At 53.2% G+C, this 22,158-nt stretch overlaps 6 protein-coding genes across 6 annotated transcripts; 1 reads left to right on the forward strand and 5 right to left on the reverse strand.

Moving 5' to 3' along the window:
- Positions 1-1,447: 1,447 nt before the first annotated feature.
- J4E86_006064 (uncharacterized protein) lies at positions 1,448-4,856 on the forward strand (the record flags this gene model as incomplete). Its single annotated transcript, XM_051446595.1, has 3 exons — positions 1,448-1,933; positions 1,981-2,167; positions 2,218-4,856. The coding sequence occupies 3 exons, from the start codon at positions 1,448-1,450 to the stop codon at positions 4,854-4,856; spliced, it is 3,312 nt and encodes a 1,103-aa protein (XP_051302170.1).
- Positions 4,857-8,553: 3,697 nt separating this feature from the next.
- On the reverse strand, positions 8,554-11,652 carry J4E86_006065 (uncharacterized protein; the record flags this gene model as incomplete). The annotated part of the gene is made up of 3 exons (XM_051446596.1): positions 8,554-10,089; positions 10,121-10,395; positions 10,449-11,652. 3 exons carry the CDS (start codon positions 11,650-11,652, stop codon positions 8,554-8,556), a joined length of 3,015 nt encoding a protein of 1,004 aa, XP_051302171.1.
- An 879-nt stretch (positions 11,653-12,531) lies between these two features.
- Positions 12,532-13,446, reverse strand: J4E86_006066 (uncharacterized protein; the record flags this gene model as incomplete). Its single annotated transcript, XM_051446597.1, has 2 exons — positions 12,532-13,178; positions 13,425-13,446. 2 exons carry the CDS (start codon positions 13,444-13,446, stop codon positions 12,532-12,534), a joined length of 669 nt encoding a protein of 222 aa, XP_051302172.1.
- Positions 13,447-13,685: 239 nt separating this feature from the next.
- J4E86_006067 (uncharacterized protein) lies at positions 13,686-15,523 on the reverse strand (the record flags this gene model as incomplete). Its single annotated transcript, XM_051446598.1, has 2 exons — positions 13,686-15,337; positions 15,388-15,523. 2 exons carry the CDS (start codon positions 15,521-15,523, stop codon positions 13,686-13,688), a joined length of 1,788 nt encoding a protein of 595 aa, XP_051302173.1.
- Positions 15,524-16,544: 1,021 nt separating this feature from the next.
- J4E86_006068 (uncharacterized protein) lies at positions 16,545-18,423 on the reverse strand (the record flags this gene model as incomplete). Its single annotated transcript, XM_051446599.1, has 4 exons — positions 16,545-17,566; positions 17,613-17,628; positions 17,779-18,135; positions 18,319-18,423. The coding sequence occupies 4 exons, from the start codon at positions 18,421-18,423 to the stop codon at positions 16,545-16,547; spliced, it is 1,500 nt and encodes a 499-aa protein (XP_051302174.1).
- Positions 18,424-18,944: 521 nt separating this feature from the next.
- J4E86_006069 (uncharacterized protein) lies at positions 18,945-21,593 on the reverse strand (the record flags this gene model as incomplete). The annotated part of the gene is made up of 1 exon (XM_051446600.1): positions 18,945-21,593. One exon carries the CDS (start codon positions 21,591-21,593, stop codon positions 18,945-18,947), a length of 2,649 nt encoding a protein of 882 aa, XP_051302175.1.
- Between the last annotated feature and the right edge of the window lie 565 nt (positions 21,594-22,158).

The following is a 22,158-nucleotide window of genomic DNA, read 5'->3' on the forward strand; positions in this document are numbered from 1 at the left end:
AAGAGGTTGGTTCTCTCAAGTAACGTACTCGCGATTGGACGGTCGCCCTTGTGTCCGGCGCAAGGGAATTTATTGTTGTCCTTACACCAGGTGTGGCTTCGCGTCGCGATTGGCTGTGCGCGTCGAAATTACGGTGAGATCGCATCCCTGCAAAATCGCAGGACGCTCGCAGCATCGCTCGTAGGGCTGTGTGCTAGGGCTGACATGGAAACCTGACAATCGTTGGTGATACTGTTTCATCCGGGAGCTACGTCTGCCGTTTTTCCCTATCGAGACATCGGCTCGACGAGCGCGCAGCCATTACCGCTACTCCTGTCGACTCATTATGAGCCTTGCTGAACGTTACAGCACCTATGCAGGCACTTTGAGCGCGTTAGTCAGCGTCATTTCCAGCACCATGGACGCAATGAGACATGCCCGGCGGCTCGGAACCGAGATACCTGATGCATGTCCCATGCTCGCGGGGGAAAGTTGCCTATCAATGGAGAGTCGGCACACACCTCGGGCGCGCAGAGATACACAAACACCCACTGAAATCATTCTAGCCCGAACCCATCCTCGCGTGGATCCTAGTACGGCATCAATCTGTTCTCGAACCTCGCTGGTGTTGCGCCCGTGTCCATTGCCCTTCCTGTAAACTGGACCGGGATGCAGAATGACCCATAGGTGTAGGTATACAGCTCCAAAATTATCATCCCATGAGCTGAACACGCAGATGGAACGTTTCACATGTCTGGGTGCTACTCCTGTCCGTCTGCAAAGAAACGCTTGATCAGACCATCGCGAATGCCGCACGGTGATGGTACCAAGGTGTGAGAGGCGTCATAGCACCACCACCATATGCAGGCAGATTCGGCGAACAAGTTGCTCACCTCCAAACCATCACCAGATGACCCTTTACTGGTAATATGACAAGACAAGAAGTCGGTCAGGCTTCCAGCCGTAGTCAGCTAGAATAGGCTAGCCGGCCGCCCCCAGGCTAATCTAGTTGCGCGCATTGGCCGTCTGAGCCGTTTCCAGAGAACGAGAGCCTCCCTACTGCGTCGCGTCCCAACCCAACACTCTTACTCGTCGTCCGTCCTTGTCTGCAGCTGAAGATGCAGGCCAGTGCAGCTACAGCCGATCGCCGTTGTATCTGCCTCTCCGCTTGATGACGGCCGCGAGCATGGGTTCGGAAGCTCCGCGGCAAGCTGATTCGCAGCGGCATGGCGAGCGGGGGCCCTGCGGCAGCGCCGAGCAACGCCTCGTGTCTGACCGACCCACTTCTTTTCTTACAGGCTCTCGAAATACCACACCATACATGGCAGCTGTATGAAGCTTCGTTGGGGGCTGAAAATTCCATCGTCATCCCAAATCATTTATTAACGACTGAGCCCCCAATGGACGCCGTACGCCCCAAGAAGCATAGCCAGCCCCTGAGCATTTGGGCCGCGGCACAGAATTGACAATGGCATCGAATGGTACTCACAACGACTTCATCAACATCACCACTCCACACTCTAGGGCGCCCAGCATGGTTCAAGATACACCTGCTTCTGCGCCACGGCCACGCTTGCCGGTCAGAAAACAAGCTCCCCAGAGGAACATCGACGAGTTCTGGAACAAATTTACGACCAAACACCCCGGTAAGATCTTTACGATCTTACCCGACAATCTGTATGCGAAACGTGCCGCCGCACATGCGCCGAGAGGGTCCATACCTGGGGTCAATGCGCTTGCATCCTACGAGGAGGCCAAGGAAGCCTGCACCAGAAAGGTCGCAAAGATCGTCAAAGAATGCCGACGACTGAACCAGAAATACAGAGATCCACATTTCGATATAGAGGCCGACTTCAAACGGTCGCAGCTTATTCCAGACATTCCCGCCGACTGCTTGACTGGGCTCAATGAAGAGAACGCCGACTTCCATCCTTTGTCGGTTAAGAGAGTCGAGGTATGTATTACCACCACCACTATCGTCGCATGCCTAACTCGTCACAGGACATCTTCGATGAACCACGATTTTTCATCGAAGGCGCCACCGCGAACGATGTACGACAGGGCAATGACGGTGACTGCTGGTTCATGTCGGCACTGGCGACGATCTCGAACAAGGAAGAATTGATACAGCGGGTGTGCGTTGCGCGCGATGAGCAGGTCGGCGTGTACGGATTTGTCTTCCACAGAGGTAAAAACATGACTATATAGTCGGGTAGCTCACAAGCTGACTTATCTCAGATGGCGAATGGATATCCGAGGTCATCGACGACAAGCTGTATCTCATCAAGGAGGACTTTGACGAAGCAAAACTTGAGCGCTCCCACTGGTTGGAACTTCAGAACCGGAAAAGCCCCGAAGATGAATACCGGACTGTCATGCAAACCGGTTCCAGGGCCCTGTACTTCGCGCAATGCAGCGATCCCAATGAAACATGGCTGCCACTGCTGGAAAAGGCTTTTGCCAAAGCACACGGCGACTACAGTGCCATTAATGGCGGCTTTGTAGGCGAAGGTATCGAGGACCTGACTGGAGGTGTCACGTCTGAAATCTTTGCAACCGACATCTTGGATAAGGACAAGTTCTGGCACGAAGAGCTCATGAACGTCAATAAGACGTTTCTCTTCGGATGTGGCCAGATGGGCGGTATCTACGGCGCTCGCAAAGGTATCCAGGAGAAACATGCATACTCCGTCATGGAAGCACGCGAGATCGATGGTCAGCGCCTGCTGAAGCTTCGGAACCCCTGGGGCCGCACCGAGTGGACTGGTCGCTGGAGCGACGGTTCAGAAGAATGGACTCCAGAATGGATGAAGAAGCTCGACCACAAATTCGGGGACGACGGTGTCTTCTGGATCTCGTACAAGGACCTTCTGCGTACCTACCAGCATTTTGACCGTACACGACTGTTCGGTCCGGAATGGACGGTTTCTCAGCAGTGGACAAGTGTCAACGTTCCGTGGAGCGTCGACTACCTCGACACCAAATTCAAGATACATCTCGCGAAGGGCGGCCCCGTAGTCATCGTGCTTAGCCAGCTTGATGATCGCTACTACCAAGGTCTGGAAGGTCAGTATGAGTTTAACCTACAGTTCCGGCTCCACAAAGACGACGAAGAAGAGTACATCGTTCGCAGCAACGGCACGTACTACATGACGCGCTCTGTCTCTACCGAGCTGGATCTTGAGCCTGGTAATTACACCGTCCTGCTCAAGATCAAAGCGACCAGAATTCCTGACAATCCGACACCTGATGAAGTCATTCGGATGACCTGTACCAAACGGCGCGAGAAACTGCTCTCGATCGGGCTGTCTTACGATCTCGCGCATGCCAAAGGACACTTCAGGGAGCAAGAAGAAGACAAGGCCAAACGTCACAAAGAGGAGAGAGTTGAGCGCAAGAAGGCCGAGATGAAGCAAGCTCATCAACGCCGTAAGAGATTACGCCAAAAGGCTGAGCTGCGTGACCTGAAGAAAGCTGCGAAAGAGACGCGCAAACTCAATCGATCTGGCGACATGGCAGAAGTCGAGAGGAAGCTCGAAAGCCTGTCTGGTCTTGGAATAAATGTCGAGGAAGACAACCGCACTTCCGGCGACGAAGACGCTAAGCCTGTTCACCAAGCAGTCTCCAGGCACCATCGTGCATCGAGCCTTGACCCACTCCGTGAGCGCTCGGCTAGTCCAGGTGGCGGTTTTGGCGGCCGGAGCGGATACAACAAAGGCCGTGATGGCTACAATGCATCGCTTCCCGGAGCATTGCAGGGTCGTGGCGGCTACAACCGCGACAGCAATGGCTCTGCGATCCCTGAGGCTGCAATCCTTCAAGGACGTGGTGGATACCACCACAGTCCCCAACCTTCCCCTGCGACCCATAGTCAAGGCTTTCAAGGGCGCGGAGGCTACAATCAAAATATGCCTGGAGAGCTCCAGGGTAGAGGAGGGTACAACCAGAATATGCCTGGTGAGTTGCAAGGCAGAGGGGGGTACAACCAGAACATGCCAGGAGAACTTCAGGGTCGCGGAGGTTACAATCAAAACATGCCTGGGGAGCTTCAGGGTCGCGGTGGCTACAACACCGACCTTCCTGGCGCATACCAAGGTCGCGACGGATACAACGAAGGTCAGATGACGGATTCGCCTATTCCTACGCCATTGCCGACGCCTATCCCCACGCCGCTGACTGATGAGTTTCGCCCTGGAACGCCCGGTCAAAGGGCATACAGTCCGCGTCCTGAGCACCGACCATCAACTGGCGTTCGCCGGGCTACACTCACCCCCATCCCGGGTATCCGACCTGGTATTCAGGTCACTCGCGGACGAAGTGCTAGCGAGTACTCCCACCGCGCTCAGCACGGAATGCACTCGCCCGACGACATGTCCGACGACTCCTGGGATTCCGATCTCGATGGCCCCTGCTCGCTCGACTCAGATCTCTCCGACGATGAAGACAACATTCCGCGCATGTTCTCTGAACGCCAGCGCTATATCTGCTACAACAACACGCGCTACCCCTACGTCGAAGAGGAAGATGAATTCGAGCGCGACCCCTGGAACGCTGTGTGCGTCGTCGGTCTCCGCGTCTTCAGCAAAGACAACACCGACGTCACCATCGAAGTGCAAAACAGTGAGGGCGAGACCAAGAAGAAGTCCGATGGCGACGATGCAAGTGTAGCAAGCATGGGTACGATCAGGCGCAAGGAAAAGGAACTCGATGTTGATGATAGTGCGGCAGATGCGACTAGTCCGATGCGCAAGAGGAACACTGGTCTGGATGATGCGCTTGATTCAAAATTGAATCGGGCCGATGAAGCGGAGCTCGTGAGCCAAATTGGCACGGCGCCGGCAGGCGTGGAGAGGAGTCGCCAGGGGACATTGAGCTGAGCGAAATGGGAGCGTATTGTCGGGGTTCTATGAAGATGAGAACGTACTATTTGGAGTTCGGTTGCTTTCAGATTGATAACGCTTTGGCTAGACTTTTGTTGTTGATTCGTCGATGGTGGGCATGGTCTCTAGAAGTCACGTGGAGTTAAATACTGTAGCGCAGCAATTGGATCCGCAATGTTTGACTGCAAATGCATATGCTCCTCATGTCTCCCATTTACTTATCATGATATACCCAACTCGCGTGTGCCTAACAAATGCCATGCGCGTACTTTCTCGATGGATTCGTGGCACGAGTGAAAGGGGTCGGTGATGTCATGGCGCGAGGCTTAGCAGCATCCGCCGCAGCCTCACTGTGGCCTTCGCGCTTTCCTCATGCGCGACAAATCTTCACACCATTCAACAATGCACCCTCCATCGACCCTTACCTCTAGTTGTTTCGTGTCGCCTGGCAACATCTCACTACCGGTTCTCTTCATGTCATCGTAGACCCAGGATGCCTTCGTCAGCGTTCGCGATGCCTTCCCCTTCAGCAGCTGAACCACTTTCAGACGTTATTGTCGTTTCTTGGTCTTAGCTTCCATAGCCGCCTCGGGCGGCTACGCATGGCCTGTTCATCATGTATGGATAGAGTTAGAGCTGATGTAGGTGTCTTGCTGTGCCTCATGCCCGCAATTTGGTGGGGTCGAAATTGCCCCTCATTGCTGTTCAGAGGCATCACCATCGTTCCTTCTACATCCTTTTACTCTATATATCATCATAAGGTTTTGCGACGAGTGCGTTAAACTCAATATAAACCCCGCAAAGTTCCTTCCTCCAGCGGATCTCGAGGAGCCGCCGTGGTCGCACAAATGCAATGTATACATAAGGCCATCGGAATGCGACCTATGTCAGCTCATCGCAGAGTTGATCGAAGCGACTATTGCCTACAAGATACCCTCTGTTGTCGACGATCGGTGTGCACGAACCTGCCTGGTCAATTCTCGTACGCCTATAGCGGGGAATACGAAATCCAAATTTCAACCTTGCATCGCACTGGAAATCCATGGTCTGGACAGAATCTATGAATGGGGAGCGGGGATCCGACCAGCCACTAAAGATCTTCTAAGGTACCCTTACTTCAGTCGCATCCTTCCGCAGGGTCCATCGTTTCTGGATTTTGAGCACATCCAACATTGGATCACCCGTTGCGAGAGCGAACACTCGCATTGCCGAGAGAGATCAAAATTGGAAAGCGACATATCCGTCGAGAACGTTCTTGTCATCGACGTCGTAGACCAACGCATCGTCCCTGCCCCGAAGAATTGCCGATATATAGCCCTGAGTTATGTGTGGGGAAATGCCACTCAGGTGCAGCTAAAAAAGGACAACCTCCTGGACCTCTCCCGCGAGTCTAGTCTTTCCTCTCCCACCGTTCCCAAAACTATACGCGATGCTATGATCTTAGTAGAGAAGATTGGCGAGAGATATTTGTGGGTGGATGCTCTGTGCATCGTTTCCGACGACGCTGCTGCGAGGCAGGCTGCCATTTCCAACATGGACAACATCTACGCAGGGTCGCTTCTTACTGTCGTTGCGGGGACTTGCAGTAGCGCAGACGATCCGCTTCGCGGTGTAAGTACAGAACGCTACTGCAAGCAAATCACTCGCGCGATATCGTCGGAGGTGACCCTCCTGGCACATTTTGATATCGAGCACTTATTTAGAGAGACTAAGTATTGCGAGAGGGCGTGGACGTATGTAAAGCATCACGGCAATTCCCGAAGAACACTCACTCACGCATATTAGCTTCCAGGAATTCCAGCTGGCATCTAGGTTGCTCGTCTTTGCCCCAAACGATCAGGTATACTTCTTATGCGATGAAGCTAGTTATACTGAAGATGGCCCCGATGATTGCGTTCCCAATTCATCAGATAGAATTATGGTCTCTAACAACAAGAGTGAGTTTACATTCTCTCTCAAGCGACGTCTACATGGGCATCTTCCCCATACAAATTACCGGTGGGCACTGGCAAGGTACTCAAAACTCAAGATCACCAAAGAAGAGGACATACTGAATGCCTTCGCTGGTGTGGTGAAACGAATTGGTGTTGGAAGCTGTTATGAGGGCCTACCGCTTGCTTACTTCAATCACGCCTTATTCTGGAAGGGCGGCACCTTAGAGCGACGCAAGTGCTTCCCAAGTTGGACCTGGGCAGGCTGGAGTGGTCTTCAGTTATATTGCAGCGAAGAGATTGACTATCTACATATGTATGGTGACGCAAAGCGATATCCGAATGACGGGCATCGAGAATGGGTGCATAAGGCATCGGAGATGGAACTTATTCAACTTTGCCTCAAGCATGCGACGTGGAGAGTATATTATGTCTGCGACAACGCGAGTGCTGACGCCCAACCCCGATGGCTACATGGCGGCGATGAGTATGGCAAGGATGTCGATCTGGCCAGAGAAGCCCACGAGGCGAGATTTCCAGGACTCCCACGCAACTCCCTACCAACTAAGCTATGCTACGAGCGCTCAGACGGCACTGCGGGGTTTCCATTGGTACTACAATTCTGGAAAGTATCGGTTTATTACGAGGTTCGGGATCATCCACCGCGTGAACAGCCTGTCGTGGGGGGCGGGGACGGCAACATGATAGATTCGGAGGGCAATATTGTCGGAAAGTGCGAATACGATGCTGGGGTTAACTCAGAGGAAGTGGAGGCGGGTCTATCATGTCGCGAGTTCATCATTATCTCCGAAGAGGGGGATTTGAGCTTTGAACGGCGGGAGAGTGCTTCTTACGTTCCTTCTCCGAGGTACAGAGTCCTCATGATTGAGTGGAACGGGGATGTCGCCGAGAGGATTGGATCTGGCTATCTCCAGCGAGAAGGCGTGTTCAAATCGTGTCGCAGGCCGATGAAGTGGAAGGAGATTGTACTTGCATAAGCTTCTTTCGTTGTTATTTGAGATCATCAAGTCAACTCAATTGTCAACTGACATCAACTTTCAGCGCCGTCGCAAAGACCGAAGTACTGCGCACGGACCGTCTCCACTTCCTTGACATTCGACATGGTCTTAGATTAGTTCATGACAATATCATGCATGATGACGCCATATTCTGGCGCACAAAAGCTCTCACACGCACGTCAAACTAGGGGAAATGTGAACACCCTGGGGTCTACATCGATGTTAACACACCCACTTTGCATGTACTTGTCTTGATGTAGTCTGCAAACCTGTTCAATCTTTCCCTTGTATAAGGTGCAAGTGCCAACGTCGGCTTTTGCGGGGCTCTCAATAACTCAGATCATGGCAAGACAAACGTGCTTTCAAAGGAGTGACTGGTATTCTTTCTAAATGAGTGACTAACTAGAGACCTCGTGGGAGATCCAAAGTGAAAGCAGCGCGGAAATCAGAACGCAAGACAGGGATCGAGATGGTCAAAGGAAAACGGGCATGGTGTGGGCAGGGAAAGGGGGGTGGGGCGGTAAGAGATCGCAAATGACAAGGAACAAAGGAAATGAAAGGAGAGGTGGGCAGGACGGGACAGGTGCAGGGGGAGCGAGTGAGGCGGTGAATGCGCGAACATAGGAAATAAGGGGGGTCTGAAGGTGACGAAGAGTCGAAAAATATGGTGGCGAAAAGAAGGAGAGCCAGGAAGGAGGTAAATAAAGCTGCCCTGGCTACTAGCTGTGAAGATTAGCCAGACAGCTAGAGGTAGAACATCTTGTCGTCAAGCTGTGGCATCCAAGGGTTCTTTCGATCTGGCTGTGGTTCTTCGCGCGCTTTCACTACGCCGTAACCAAGCAGATACTCGTTCATCATATCCGCCATCTGTTGATCGCTTTGGAATGTCTTTTCGTCGGAGAATTTCAATCGTCGCTGGACGCTCGAAAGCTGGTCGTACCGGTTTGTAGTAGCGAAAAGGAAGTAGTCGTACATTCGCTTAGCGAGCTTCTGGGCGTAATGGACCGGAAGTGCGATAGCAATCTTGGCATACTTCTGCTGAAAGCTCGAGTTTAGATGGCGTGTGAGGGTCTTGAATTGATCGCCAGTGAGCATGTTGCTGGGTGGATCCCGGACATAGTACTGGTACTTGTGTCCAACTTGTCCGGCACTGTCGGCGATGTTGAACTCATACGCAGCCTCCTTGGAGGATTCTTCGCTGGAAACGTTACGGTAGGGCGAGAAAACGTGCGCGTTCTTGTTGACCAGTACATAGTCGAAGGTGGCAGCGTTACCATCTTCCCAAGTGGAACCCTTGCAGGCACGACTGATTGCAGCGGTTTCCTCCATCACGGTGTTTTCGTGGTTGGACTGTAGGCCATGGCGGTAAAAGACGATGTGTGGCGCGTGCGTGCGTCCCTGCTTCGCGATCCAAGCCTCGATACGTTCGAGCATCATGCTCTCAAGGTCGACAATCCGTGATTCGACTTCGTGCTTCAATTTGGAGGGCTTCCAGTTTGGTTTCCAGAAAGTAGCTTTCAATGTAGCCTGTAGTCGCGCACTACCGGTGTAGCGCATCAGTGCTTCGTCAACACTACCAACAAGAGCCGCAACCGAGGGGCAGCTAGCGGCCGCACCGGATCCAGCGTGTGAAATGTGAGCTCCTATAATCATCAGTTGCTTGTTGACCGGGTCTAAACTAGGCGGGTTTTTGGCGGCGAAATTGAGGTTGCCATGCAGGGCGTTCAGCTGTTGGAGAATACCTGTGGGAAGATGAGTAAGGAGTCCGGTTGTCTTGTTGGTTCGGGGCTCCAGGTCCTTTCTACTGACACAGAGTACGACTGCGCCAAGCTTCCTGTTGCCGAACTTTTGTAGCTCTGCCCGGACGTACTGGATCTCTTGCTTACTCCGACCCCGCTCATCTACCACGGCGATGATTGTGTCAACTTTGCTGTCGTAGAACGCTTTGACTTCCTCGGTAGTGTCCCCAGGCAGCAGAAGAAGTGGTTTGATGTCGGGAATTGAAGCGATAGGGCTCGTGTCCAGTGACTCAATATCGAGGATGCGCTGGTCTCGGTCTAGTCTTGCGTGGCTTTCCAGTCGCGTGACAAGCGATTTCGCGAAGCTGTCAAAGTCTGTGGAGCGCATAGCACTGGGTCTAACGTAGATAATACCGCACCTAATCGTGGCGCCGACTCCAGCTCCCTCCAGAGAGGTGCGACCCATGCGTTCTGTGTCGTTCGAGGAGAGCTTGAGCGTCTCAGCCTCTGTACTGTTCTTGGATACGATTAGCTCCATACCCTGCAAATATGTTAGCACTTGACTTGTTTACAGTGACAACACGCAAATATCGACTTGCCTCGTGGCGCTTGCGCATGTCCCTCATTTCACCGTTGAGGAAGTCGAGCAACCGCTTCCCATTTCCAGCCAAGTCATAATTCGCTCCTAGGTCCTGGAGCGAAGCCGTCAAGTGGCCTGAAGATGGAACCTGCTGTATCGAAGCTGCCTGTCCGGCTGTTTTGAGGAATTCGAGCGGCACCCAGGTATCCTTTCCGATGTTTGCTAGCGGCAGTCCGAGGAGCTTTGTTTCCTTCAGGTCAGGATATGCTATAATGATGAATCAGTCGGGGCCTTGTCTCGATCACAGTCGCGCCACTTACTCTTTAAGAGATACTGTACGACTGTCTGTTTCTCGTCGTCTTTCCAGAAGGCCGGAACTTGAGACGCCGGCTTTAGGTTCAAGATCACGGATTCTGGGAAGCTTGAAGTAGAGGTTACAGCGGTGCTGCTGCTTCCCGACCCGACTTTATTTGCACGTGAGTTCTCTTGGGATGTCGACAATAACCCCAAAGGAGTACGCCCGCTGTTACTACGGGGACTGTTTGCCATATTTCCGATACCGTGTAATAAACCAGTTGCTGATACCGATGGCTCGAGAGCGGGCTGAGGTGACGGTTCGTATATGCGGGCAACTGCAAGACCGACCAGCATCGCTTTAACGTTTCGCGAGAGTCGAGCGTCGCTCATATCCAGTGGGCCAGACCCAAAGGTGCTGGCGATCAGATCAGAAAGACCCACGCCACCGTTGATACCAGGAACAAGATCGACCTCGGCGTGAAGCTTTCGATGGTCAGGATCGAGCTTCAATGTTGTGCGAAATAAGACCTTAAGGTGTTCAGCTCCGTTGACGGTGGTCTGGTAGTTTCGGAATCGGACATGGGTATCTTCCTTCTGGTTTTCTTTCTCGATGGTCTCTTGAAGTAGAGCTCCCGACTTGACAGATGTCACAGCCTTGGTAGACATGGTGGGGCCAAACTTGCGCACGAGGAGCTCTATCTTTCTCCAGTATTCTGTGCAGTCGGTGCCTTCTGCTGATAGTTTCTTCCCCTGGGCAAAGTCGAGTTCGCAATGGATAGCCTCTTTTCGTGATGTACCATCGGATGCCTTGATTGTCGCGAGTGTGTTCTTCAGGATAGTGCCTTGCTTCGCCTCGTCCGGGAGACTTTCCACACGAACTTGGTCGGATGCGAAAAATACGAGCTCGTCGATAGGCCAGACTACCCCATCGGTGTTTCCTTGTGTGTCGACGTTCTTTAGGGCCCACAGTTGAAGTGCACAGCGGTCGTGGAGGTTATGCAGCGTGAGGTACTCAGTAATGGCCTTGCGTCGCAGTTTCTGGCTTATGATGGGGTTTGACTGTTCGGTCTTGTTCTGTCTGCTGACAGTGATCGGGACGACATAGAGCTCCGCTGTATCTCCCAAGGGGTAGTCGACGTGACAGATAGCGGTCTTGCTTGGGGGTTGGACGATCCAGGGAACGGGTTCGATGTTGGGAACGGTTTTTTCATCTGAAGGATCTACCATTCTGTTTCTGAGGTTATCAGGAATGAATGCGAATGAACTGTTATGGTGTGGGTTCAGAGGGCGTTCTGAGCAGTACTTATAGTTATTGCGAGAGGAACTCGAGGTTTGCTTGCCCGAGCCTCATGACCACGCGTTACATTACAGACCGTAGAGTCTGGATTTGCGCTATTGCTCACGAGCTCATTGCCGCCGAAAATCATTGTGTGACAATCGACATACATTATGAGACGTGACATGTCTAGCAAGCTATCCGGTAGAGCATGGCCAGTCGAAAGTCTTGGATGCATCGCAATGAGGATATGACGCCTCCACCTGGATGAGGGGAAATCTCGACATCCTGAAGCCTGCATTAACGTTAGGTTACCTATCATGCATGTTTTTGTCTTAATGTAGGCCGCAGGCGTGTTTAAATTCTTTTCCTTGCGTGAGGTGCAGACGTTGATCGGGGTAGCATCCGTTTTTCACAACACGATCTTTCGTAGTCATGATGAAGCATCGGAATGCCGTAATCGCGAGTACGGTAGCTAGCAAGTTGTTGGGCTGATGCAGTGATGTTGAGGAAACAGCCCTGGAGGCGCCGAGAACGCGTCCCCCGCCGCGGTCGAGGATGACTAAGCACTCCATGACGTCACGCGTCTAGCTCGGCTTTTCGAAGGACTCGCGTTCGCGCGAAGCTGCGTGGTCAAACAGAGACTCATCTTTGAACTATTGGATCCAGTTACGCGTAAATTCTCCATGATGAGGCCTGACTCCTACCTCTCAAGTCCGCCACTTGACACTCACTACGGCTCTTTACCTAGGTAGCATCACAGACTACGGCATTGGGCGATTAGTACGCTTGCCGGCGTCTAGCATTACAATATGTTCCTAAGCAGCCTTCTATGGCAGTAGCGGCATGTGCTGCTGATCATGCACACTAGTTGACGAACTACGACTCAACTCTTCCCATTTCTGCGTCACAGCTCCCGCGCGCAGGGTCACCATCCTGACCCGACGCTTCGCTCTCTTCCTTCGTGTAATATGGGCCTTGATCTCATCCTCAATGCTTTTTGGCGCCGTTTTCACCTCTTTGTTCGGCGGAGATAGTGCATGAACGGCGGAGTCTTCCTTAACATCCGCCAACATCTCCTGACTCTCCCCCAATTTCTGCCTCTTACCCTTCTTCTTAGTGCGGATACGCATCCTTTCCGCAGCCACCGCCATCTCGACATCTTCAACACGGCACAGTCCCAACTTACCCAACATCTCCGCCTCAACCTCCGCTCCGTACGCCTTGCGGAACTGGTCATCCAGCATGCGCTTCACAGCTACAGGCTCAACCTGCATCATCATGCATGTCGGGAAGACCGCTAATTCAAGCTGCTGTCCCATAGACCGAAGAAGTACATCGTCAGCCTCATCGCGATCAATGATGGGCAGCTCATCGCGGAGTTTGCCGATGACGGCGTGCTTCTCGTCATCGTTGAGATTGGCAGCTTGATATTGCTCAAATGTGTATTCAGTGATGCTAGGTTCGCGTTTCGCGACTGGAGTGGTATTAGGTGGCAGGAAGGAAGGCGGGTGTGCCGGTGTGCCGATTCTTATGTCATTCACTCCTCTCAAACGCCCCACGACAACTCTGGGTTCGCTTTTCTTGTCGCGTTTAGGCATACCTTGATGAATATAGTGCAACGTTCGGAGTTGAGTTGGATAGGCGTTTCTGTTGAGCGAACGTGATTAGGTAAAGCAACCAAAAGTTATTGTAGCCAGAAGGTGCTTTGCACACGACCTACTGACCCTGTCATTCACTTCCATGTTGATCTGACTGGAGCGAGACTATACTTTCTGGTGCGCTCGCATCGGAGGTTTGTACTGTACGGGCGCATGTGGCTCGCTGTCTTGCATTACTGGTAACGAATAGTTGACGAAAGATGGAAGACGATTTGACAAGAGTGAAAACGCGGGGCATCTGATGACGGTAAATATTTCATTAATGGTTTTATTATATCATTCACATCGAATCATGCACCCCGTGCCTCTGGATCGCTTCAAGCTCATAGCATGAACAGTCCGGCGAGAACACCAAAGACGCTGACACCAACGGCGCCTTGACCAAGACGTGCAGCTGCGTTCTCAGTCTGCTGAGGCGGTGCACCCGTCGTGGGTGAAGTGCCGTTGCTGGTACCGTTACCAGCTCCGGGAGTGTCCTCCCTCTGGCCGTCGACCTCCTCGATACGTCCATCGAGCTCGATGTTTACTGGTGTCTGGCTCAAGATGTACGAAGTGAGTACCTCATCCTGAGTGTCCAGGGTGATGAAGTCGGTTGATGGCTCGAAGAAGTTGTCACCGCCACCAGCGATGAAGTCAAGAGTGACCATCTGGTAGGTAGTGTCGTTATTGAGAGGCTCGTCGCCGATGGTGACAGAGACAAGCTTGGAGTTGTTGGCGTTCTCGGGGTTGTATTCGACCTTGATGCCAGTGCTGACCTGGAAGAAGGAGGTGACTTCCCTGCCATTGCCGACGTTGACACCGGTCACGATACCCTCTAAAGACTCCCAGAGGGTCTTGCCATCGATTTCGACCTGAACAATAGCATTACCAAAGGGGAACGAGGTCAAGACTTCGCCGCGGGTGATGTCACCCTGATCAATGGTGGCACGGATACCACCAGCGTTAATGAGAGCAAAGTCGACGTCATCGGTGTTGTTCTTGCGGTAGGCGAGCATAGCATCAGCCATGAAGTCACCGAGCAGACACTCTTGTTGTTGGCAGGTCGTCTGGTCGAGCTCTACTTCGCTGGTACCAAGCACCTCAGCAGCGAACTCCTCGAAGGGAATGCGCCACTCCTCAATCTGCTCTTGAAGGTCCTCATCCTGTTCAGTAGTGTTGGTGAGGTGAATCGGGGCGCCATGATAAGCGAGAATCTTGCCCTGAGGATCGTATGTGACATCGATGTAGCCGAGGTACTCGCCCCAGCGGTAGGCAGTAACAATGAAGACCTCGTCGCCATCTTGGTTCTCAACAATAGTTGGATATTTGCCCTCGGCGTCTTCCATGTCACCGAGAAGGGTGTGGCTATGGCCACCCATGATGAGCTGGAGACCAGTGGTAGCCTTGGCCAGCTCCTGGTCCTTGTCGTAGCCAATGTGAGTGAGAGCAGCAATCCTGGTGATGTTGGTAGTGGCCTTGATCTCATCGATAGCACCTTGAACGGCCTCAACGGTGTTGGAGAAGACGGTGGTAACATCGGCGTTGCTGAGACTGCCAGTCTCCTCTGCAGTGACACCGATCAGCGCCAAGCCGTGCTCCTCGAAGATGGTGTATGGCTTGACAGTCTTGTTGACGTTCTCGTCCTCGGAATGCACGTTCGCGCTGACAATGGGGAACGTCAGGTTGACCAAGAACTCTCCGAGCGCCGCATCACCGCCATCAAACTCGTGGTTGCCGAGAGTCATGGCATCAAATCCGAGCTGGTTCAGAGTCTCCGCAATCTTCTCGCCGCCGTAGTAGCCGTAGAACAGAGTGCCCTGGAACTCATCACCGGCGTTCAAGAAAAGACTGTCCTCGTAGTTGGGGCGTTGCTCCTCGATGACGGTCTTCACACGCGCGTAACCACCATAGCAGCCGCGCTCGGGCCTGGTGCAGTCGGTTCCTGAGGAGCTGAACTCATCAAGGTGGGCATGCACGTCGTTGATGTGGAAGAATGCTGAATCACGTGAGCAGAAGCAATGTTGGAGTCAACACATGCTGACTTACAGATGTTGTAGTTTCCATCCGCATTAATACCGCGCTTCACCATACGTTTGCTATACAGCGCATCTTCTGCTTGACCGATCGCCGTCAGCGCCGAGACGGCGATAAGTGACACGCTAGATCCAGTGGCGAACTTCATCCTCACTCCGACTGGGCTTGGTGGAGTTGGTGAGAAGAGGCGCGAGCACAACAGCAAGCCACCTCTTTGGCAGCCTGTCACTATTTGTACCACGCAAACAAAGCGGACGCCGCCGCCTCAGTAGCTGCAGTCACGGCATTCCAGCCTTGGCGACCTTGGCGGTGGCCGTGCTTAATTCTCGGCAACTGCCTCTTGAGGTTTGGCGCCTTGCTGTGCCTGATAACAATTCACCAATGAGCAACACACGTGCGACGTGGGCTTACAGGACGCAGGAACGTTGCGCGAAGGCCTGGAACTCGGCGTTGCCTTCTGCATGAAATCGATGACATTGCCGTCAACACGTGGGCTTGGGAAGTAGAATAACCAACTGAATGGGCGCTTAGAGAAGCGACTACAGTTCCCTGGGAGCCGAGCTATCCATAGTCGAGTTCATACTAACGAGAAAACGGGCGGACCGATGACGGTGATGATGATACCGGTAACGGGCCAGATGTGGCATGCCAACTCCGAAATCCCCAAGACCTGGATCCTGGAAGCCCCGGACTTCAGAACAGGTTCGTACGTAGAGGAAGATGAACATGTATAGTACATTGCGCTACGACGAAAAGAAGAATGAGTAGTAAGCAAACAAGAACGGTATACAAAATGTGAAAATCGCCCAAACGCAATCCTCCAACATCAAAGCCAACAAAACCGTTATCACACCTGTGCGAGCCTGCCACACCTCCTCCAAGACGCTCGCGTCCCACTGCATCGGTTTCCAAGTCGTAAAAGCGTTCGCGATGAATGCGGGGTCCCACCACTCGCCCCGCCCTGTCGAAAAGGACGCCCCGGCTTTGTTACGTGCTAGTGGTCGTCAGCGAAAACCCACTTAACTTACCGGACCTCCATCAATCTTCCCATCATCTCATCCATCTCTTGAACAGCGCTCCTCTCTCGTCCGTAACCAAAGCCTTGATAGTCGTCGTTAGCGAAGAACGTAGGACCGCTTTAGAAGTCTTACCTCCAATAGACCCGTCCCTCAGATCACCAAATCGGCACCCTGAAGAGACTTCAGGTGCTCGTCCGCAAACTTCTCTAACCGTGCCTCAACCCCAGTGATCGGCCATCGCAAAGGCTTCTTGTACGCCTTGACACCCTTCGCCGGGATAGCCGCGTTGTCGAACGGCTCCTTGAACGACCCGAAAACCAGCACCGGTGTTGCCGAAGCCCGATTACCGCACCACAACTTGCCAGCCTTGCCGATGTTGCTCAGATCCTGCATCATGCCAATGTCATCCGCGGTGATGACATTGGAGGCCTGCAAGGCGATCCTGAAGTCTGCGTTGCCGTAGTCAAGCTGACCCAGCGCTGCTCGCTCGCTGCGAGCCAACGCTTCTTGGCGGCGGCGCGCCGCGTACCGCTGGACGCTGGCGTAGCGGTTGAGGAAGCGTCGCTTGATGGTCAGAGCGCCACTGTCGGAGCCTTCAAAGAGTTGAGTTGCACCTCTGCCTGGCGAGGGTGGCTGAGAGTGGAGAAGGCCCGTCAGTGGCTCCCAGGAAAAGGACGCTGTGGACCCATCAACTGCAGTAGCGGACTGCTTGACGGTCTCTTCTACGTCGTAGAAGCGTGGCGCGATGGGTCCCTCAACGTAGCAAACGTGCTTCTTGACGACCTGGGAGTTGGGCTTGCGCATGGCCGACTTCAGTACAGTCTTAGCCTTGCGTGATGCCTGCGCATCTGGCTTCCTTGCGGACCTCTTCGTGTTCGTACGGCTGACTCTACGCTTTGACAACGAAATTGGAGCCAAGTTCCGCTTCGGGAGCGACTTGGCAACAGTGGTTGGCTTGTTCGGAGTCTTGCGCAGAGCTGCCACCGGAGCGACCGGCTTGCGTGGCTTTGACGCCGTGGCGTCGCGATTCGATGATGATGCTGACGTTGTCTCCGAAGTAGTCATCTGTCGTTTCGTAGTCTTCTGGGAGACAACAACAGATTTTGGCTTGACAACAGGCAGCCGTGAAGCTGGAGCCTTCGCCGAATGTGGCCTTTCGACAAAAGCTAAAACTGAAAGACGTTAGTTGTGAAAATAAATCGAACTTGATGAACTGACCTCCTTCACTGGCGTCCTGTGTCAGATGAGACTCAGTCGTCACCGTAGTCCTTGATCGCACGCGCTCCAAACCAACCGAATCACCGGTGTAGTCAGGGCATCGAGACAGCCCAACGAACCAATCCCGATTTGTGCGCAGCCCCATACCGAGCCGCTTCATACTGACCATCTTCCGTCCGAAGAGGTTCATGGCAGAAGTCTGCTGCTCAGGGCTGACGGAGTCATCGAAGCTGTTGTCGTTGAACATGAGCGAAGTGTTGTCCATGTCGTCGTCCGCGGGCTCATCGATCTCCGACGCCGGCTCTTCAAACTCCATCGTAGGCTTCTTGACCTCCTCATATAACTCTTCCTCGTCAATATCCGCCTCCGTAGTGGTCTCGGCAGCGAGTACCGTAATCTTACGCCGAATAACCACACTCGTCATCCTCGCCCAAAGCCTCGACTGCCTCCGTACACTAGCCTCTTTCACCGCCGTAATCGTAGGCCTCGGGATACGCGTCTTAACAATCTTGCTATCCGCATTCTGCTTATAGTCAGCTCGAGCTCTAGCAAGTATCTTGGGTACCCTTGGCGCCGAAGCGGTGGTAGTTGTCCTTGACGCCAACACGCGAGGTGTTGGCTTAATTTGCTTCGCCGCCACCGGAGTAGCAGCTAGCCTTGTCCTTGAAGAAGTTGGTCGATGGAGCCGCTGGTACAGCGGCCTGACCGGGTTGGCAGTGACATTAGTGTTGACTGCGGCGCGGCGCACGTCGGGGACGCGGCGGGCAGGAGAGAGCGCATTCACGACTTTCTGGGTAGTGGCAATTTGCATTGTGACTAGTCTGTGGCGATGTGAGTGTCTGGATATGAGAGAAGGTGCAAAAGGTAGGGGGCTTACTCGAATGTGTGGATGTGGTGAGGAGGCAGAAGTCGGGTGGGATCAAAATATTATATGTGTGGGTTGCGGGCGCCGACCCGCGACTTTCCTATGGCAACGAGAAAATTCTCTCTATCTCGACAAAGATGGGATGGAAATTAGTGTTGGAAGTAGAAGCCATTATCTGCATCTCGATTTGCGACGACATAGTCGACATGCACTGCGTTCTGAAGTCGCGTCTACGACTCAGACTCGCTAGAGCATCAGATCGCAACCCCCGATGCGCTGAAAACTTATCAACATTCACTGTTGGCTTAAAGACGTCGTCTCATGGACACATTCAATTCGGCGTAGACTTGCCAGGGCAAGCGATAGTCAACATGTCCAGCACTCAAGCTTAAGATACACTGATGATGCTAACGAATATCATGTGAGTTCATTCAGATTAACTATTCTCATGCATCACACATCACTACCTAACTAGCAGTAAGAACAACTTTCCCACCACTCAAGCCCTCCGCCTTCGCTTCAACAACAATATCTCCACTAGCACCGGCCTCACTCCTCACAATAGCCAGCGCCATTCCACCAAACGCCTTCCTCTTCGACTCCGGGAATGGGCTCATGTCTGTCGGATCACCGTTATCCGTAGCAACGACAACACCTGAGCCAGACGAGACCTCAAAGCTAATCTCATCATCCGCCATTGGAACCAAGATACCGTTCTCGTCATGCACGGAGACAGTGATGAATGAGAGGTCGTAACCGTCACCAGTGATTGTCGTGCGATCAGCAGTCACGTTCAGCGACGCAGCAGAACCTGCTGTGAACTGAGATGCCGTGGCCCATTCTTCGCCGTCCTTGTATGCGACGACGCTGATGTTGCCGGGACGGTACTTTACGCCATCCCAGCGGAGTCTGTAGTCGTACTTTCCCCTTGATTGACGGCCTGCGGAGACACCGTTGACGAAGAGTTCTGCCTCGTCACCAGAAGTGTGGACATGTACGGGTGTGACCTCGCCGATACGATCTTCGGGCCACGTCCAATGGGGGAGGATGTGGGCCATGGGTAGATCTGGTCTCCAGCGTGCTTGGTAGAGGTAAAAGCGATCTTTCTTGAAACCAGCCAGGTCGATGATACCGAAGTAGGAACTGCGGCTTGAGTTGTCATATGGGGTGGGTTCACCGATGTAGTCAAATCCAGTCCAGACGAATTCACCAGCGACGTATGGATGCCTGTCTTGCTGTTCGAACACTTTATCGGTTGAAGCTGCCCATTCAGGTGCGTAGAGATCGTATGAAGACACAATGTTGTTCTCTGGGTCACCGCCTTCCCCTGGTCCGCCGCCTACGATGGCACTCTTGTTTGCCGTGATAGGGAAGAGGTATTTGCCGCGAGTGCTGAGTGCTGATGCAGATTCGGTGCTCCAGATCATCTTCTCGGGGAATTCTTGTTTGAAGCTGGGGAAGGTGCTCACCCAAGAGTCTCCTTTGCCTTCACCTTGGTAGTTCAAACCGATGATGTCAATAACGGCTGCTATTCCAGTAGTGGCGTTGGCGTTGTTCATACCGATGGTCACTTGGCGGGTAGGGTCTTCTTCGTGGGCTATGTCTTGAAGTGTCCTGCAAGTTTCGGTACCAGTAGAGTTCCTTTGTTCAGGAAGCTCGTTGCCAACACTCCATGAGATGATAGAGGGGTGGTTGCGATCACGGCGCATGAACGATCGGAGGTCAGGCTCATGCCATTCTTGGAAGATGCGATGGAAGTCGTTCTCCACTTTGGGAAAGTTCCAGGTATCGAAGATCTCATCCATAACCATGAGACCGTATCGATCGGCGAGATCAAGGAACTCGGGGGCAGGCGGGTTGTGAGACGTGCGAAGAGCGTTATTGCCCATCTCTTGCAATATTTCGATCTGTCGTTCCGCAGCCCTGGTGTTGAAAGCTGCTCCAAGAGCGCCCAGATCATGGTGGTTGCAAGATCCCTGGACGTAGATACGCTCACCGTTGATAAGGATACCTTGGTTTGGATCGTAAGTGACCGAGCGAATACCGAATACAGTTTCATAGGTGTCCATAGCCTCTCCGCCGACTGAGACGGTAGAGATAGCGACGTACTCATTGGGCTTTTGGCTAGGTGGTGGTCCCCAAAGCTTTGGGTTCGGAACTGTAACTGAGCCGTGTACTGCTTGCTTAGAATGGCCTGCAACGTCCGCGTTCGCAGCAGAGAATTTCGCGACAGCTTCACCAGTAGCTTGTTTTGTCGTCGCGTCGCGCTCGAAGACTTCGGTGACAACTTCAACATGCTGACTGCTGTTACCCTTGTTCTCCAGATCAAGGACCATCTCGACAGTAGCTTCCGCCTCTGAGATGCTAGGAGTAGTGACGTAGGTTCCCCAATGTCCAACATGCACTGGGTCGACAGTGACAAGCCAAACATTACGGTAGATACCAGCGCCCGGGTACCAGCGCGATGAGTCAAGCTTGTTGTCCAGGCGAATAGCGAGTGTGTTCTCGCCAGCTTTGGCGTAAGGAGTAAGATCCAGACGGAAAGAGTTGTAGCCGTATGGCCATCCACCAACGAGGTGACCGTTCAGCCATACCGCAGCATACGACATAGCTCCATCGACATCCAGAAAGACGGATTTGCCAGATTGGAGGACTTGCGCATCCATGGAGAGTGTGCGGCGGTACCATCCGATTCCATTAATCGGCAAACGACCTTGACCTCCCTCAACGCCCGGGGCGTCGAATGTGCCGGAGATAGCCCAGTCATGCGGGAGCGAGACAGCTTCCCATGCGGCATCGTCGAAGCTCGACTGAACATAGCTGATGTTGGCGCCGGGAGCAGCACCAGATGGTCTCTCGTACTTTTCTCCGGTGATGAAGTCGTTCGCGCAAGGTAGCATCCACGGCTTCAAGCCCTCGTAGCTCAAGCCATCTGGATCCGAAGTGAATCGCTCAAATCGCCAGTCTGCGTTTAGAGAAGTGCGTTGACGGCCTGATGTTGTAGATCGTGGCTTAGACACCACATGAGCGGCTGCGGAGTCGAAGCAGATTGAGAACAAGAAGCCGAGGAGTAGGATGCTGTACGAGTTGTACAGCGCTCGCAAGGAACCCGTCATCCTGGTGGGTGAGATATGTTGGGAAATATACCAACTTTAGAACTAGCTCATCTGATGGTTGATGGCACCGATGCTGTCACTAAGGATGAGCGATAAGCGTGAACGACGAAGACGGTACTTTGTACCCGAGCAAAACCATACGATACGATAGAGCACACTACGGGTCATTTCCCTCCGTCCCATGCACACACTCCGTCATAAACGGAAGAAACATAATGGTCGGCCCGTCTGGGCAGTACATAAACCGCTGCCCGTAGAGCGTTTTTCGCAGGACATTAGCCTACAGAGGTACTTCCCCGCCATGCAGCGTGCGGGGTGGCTGTCTCGGCGATACTTGGCCGTCGGCTTAAACTGTCTTTGCATAGAACGGATCCACTTGCCATGGTGAAGCTTCCGGATAAGTTGTGGAGGATGAAGATCACGGAGGTTCAGTGGTGAGCTTCGGTGGTAGTGACGTCGCGAGCTAAGCCGGACAAGGTCATCGGTCCGCTTGCTATCTCCGCACGGTCCCGCAAGCGGGGTCAGCGAGCTGCTTCACGCTGGGGGGTCGTGGGAGCGATGGAAT

The sequence above is a fragment of the Alternaria arbusti genome (assembly GCF_024043155.1).
Source record: "Alternaria arbusti strain BMP 1465 chromosome Unknown scaffold_7, whole genome shotgun sequence".
Classification (NCBI taxonomy): Eukaryota; Fungi; Ascomycota; class Dothideomycetes; order Pleosporales; family Pleosporaceae; genus Alternaria; species Alternaria arbusti.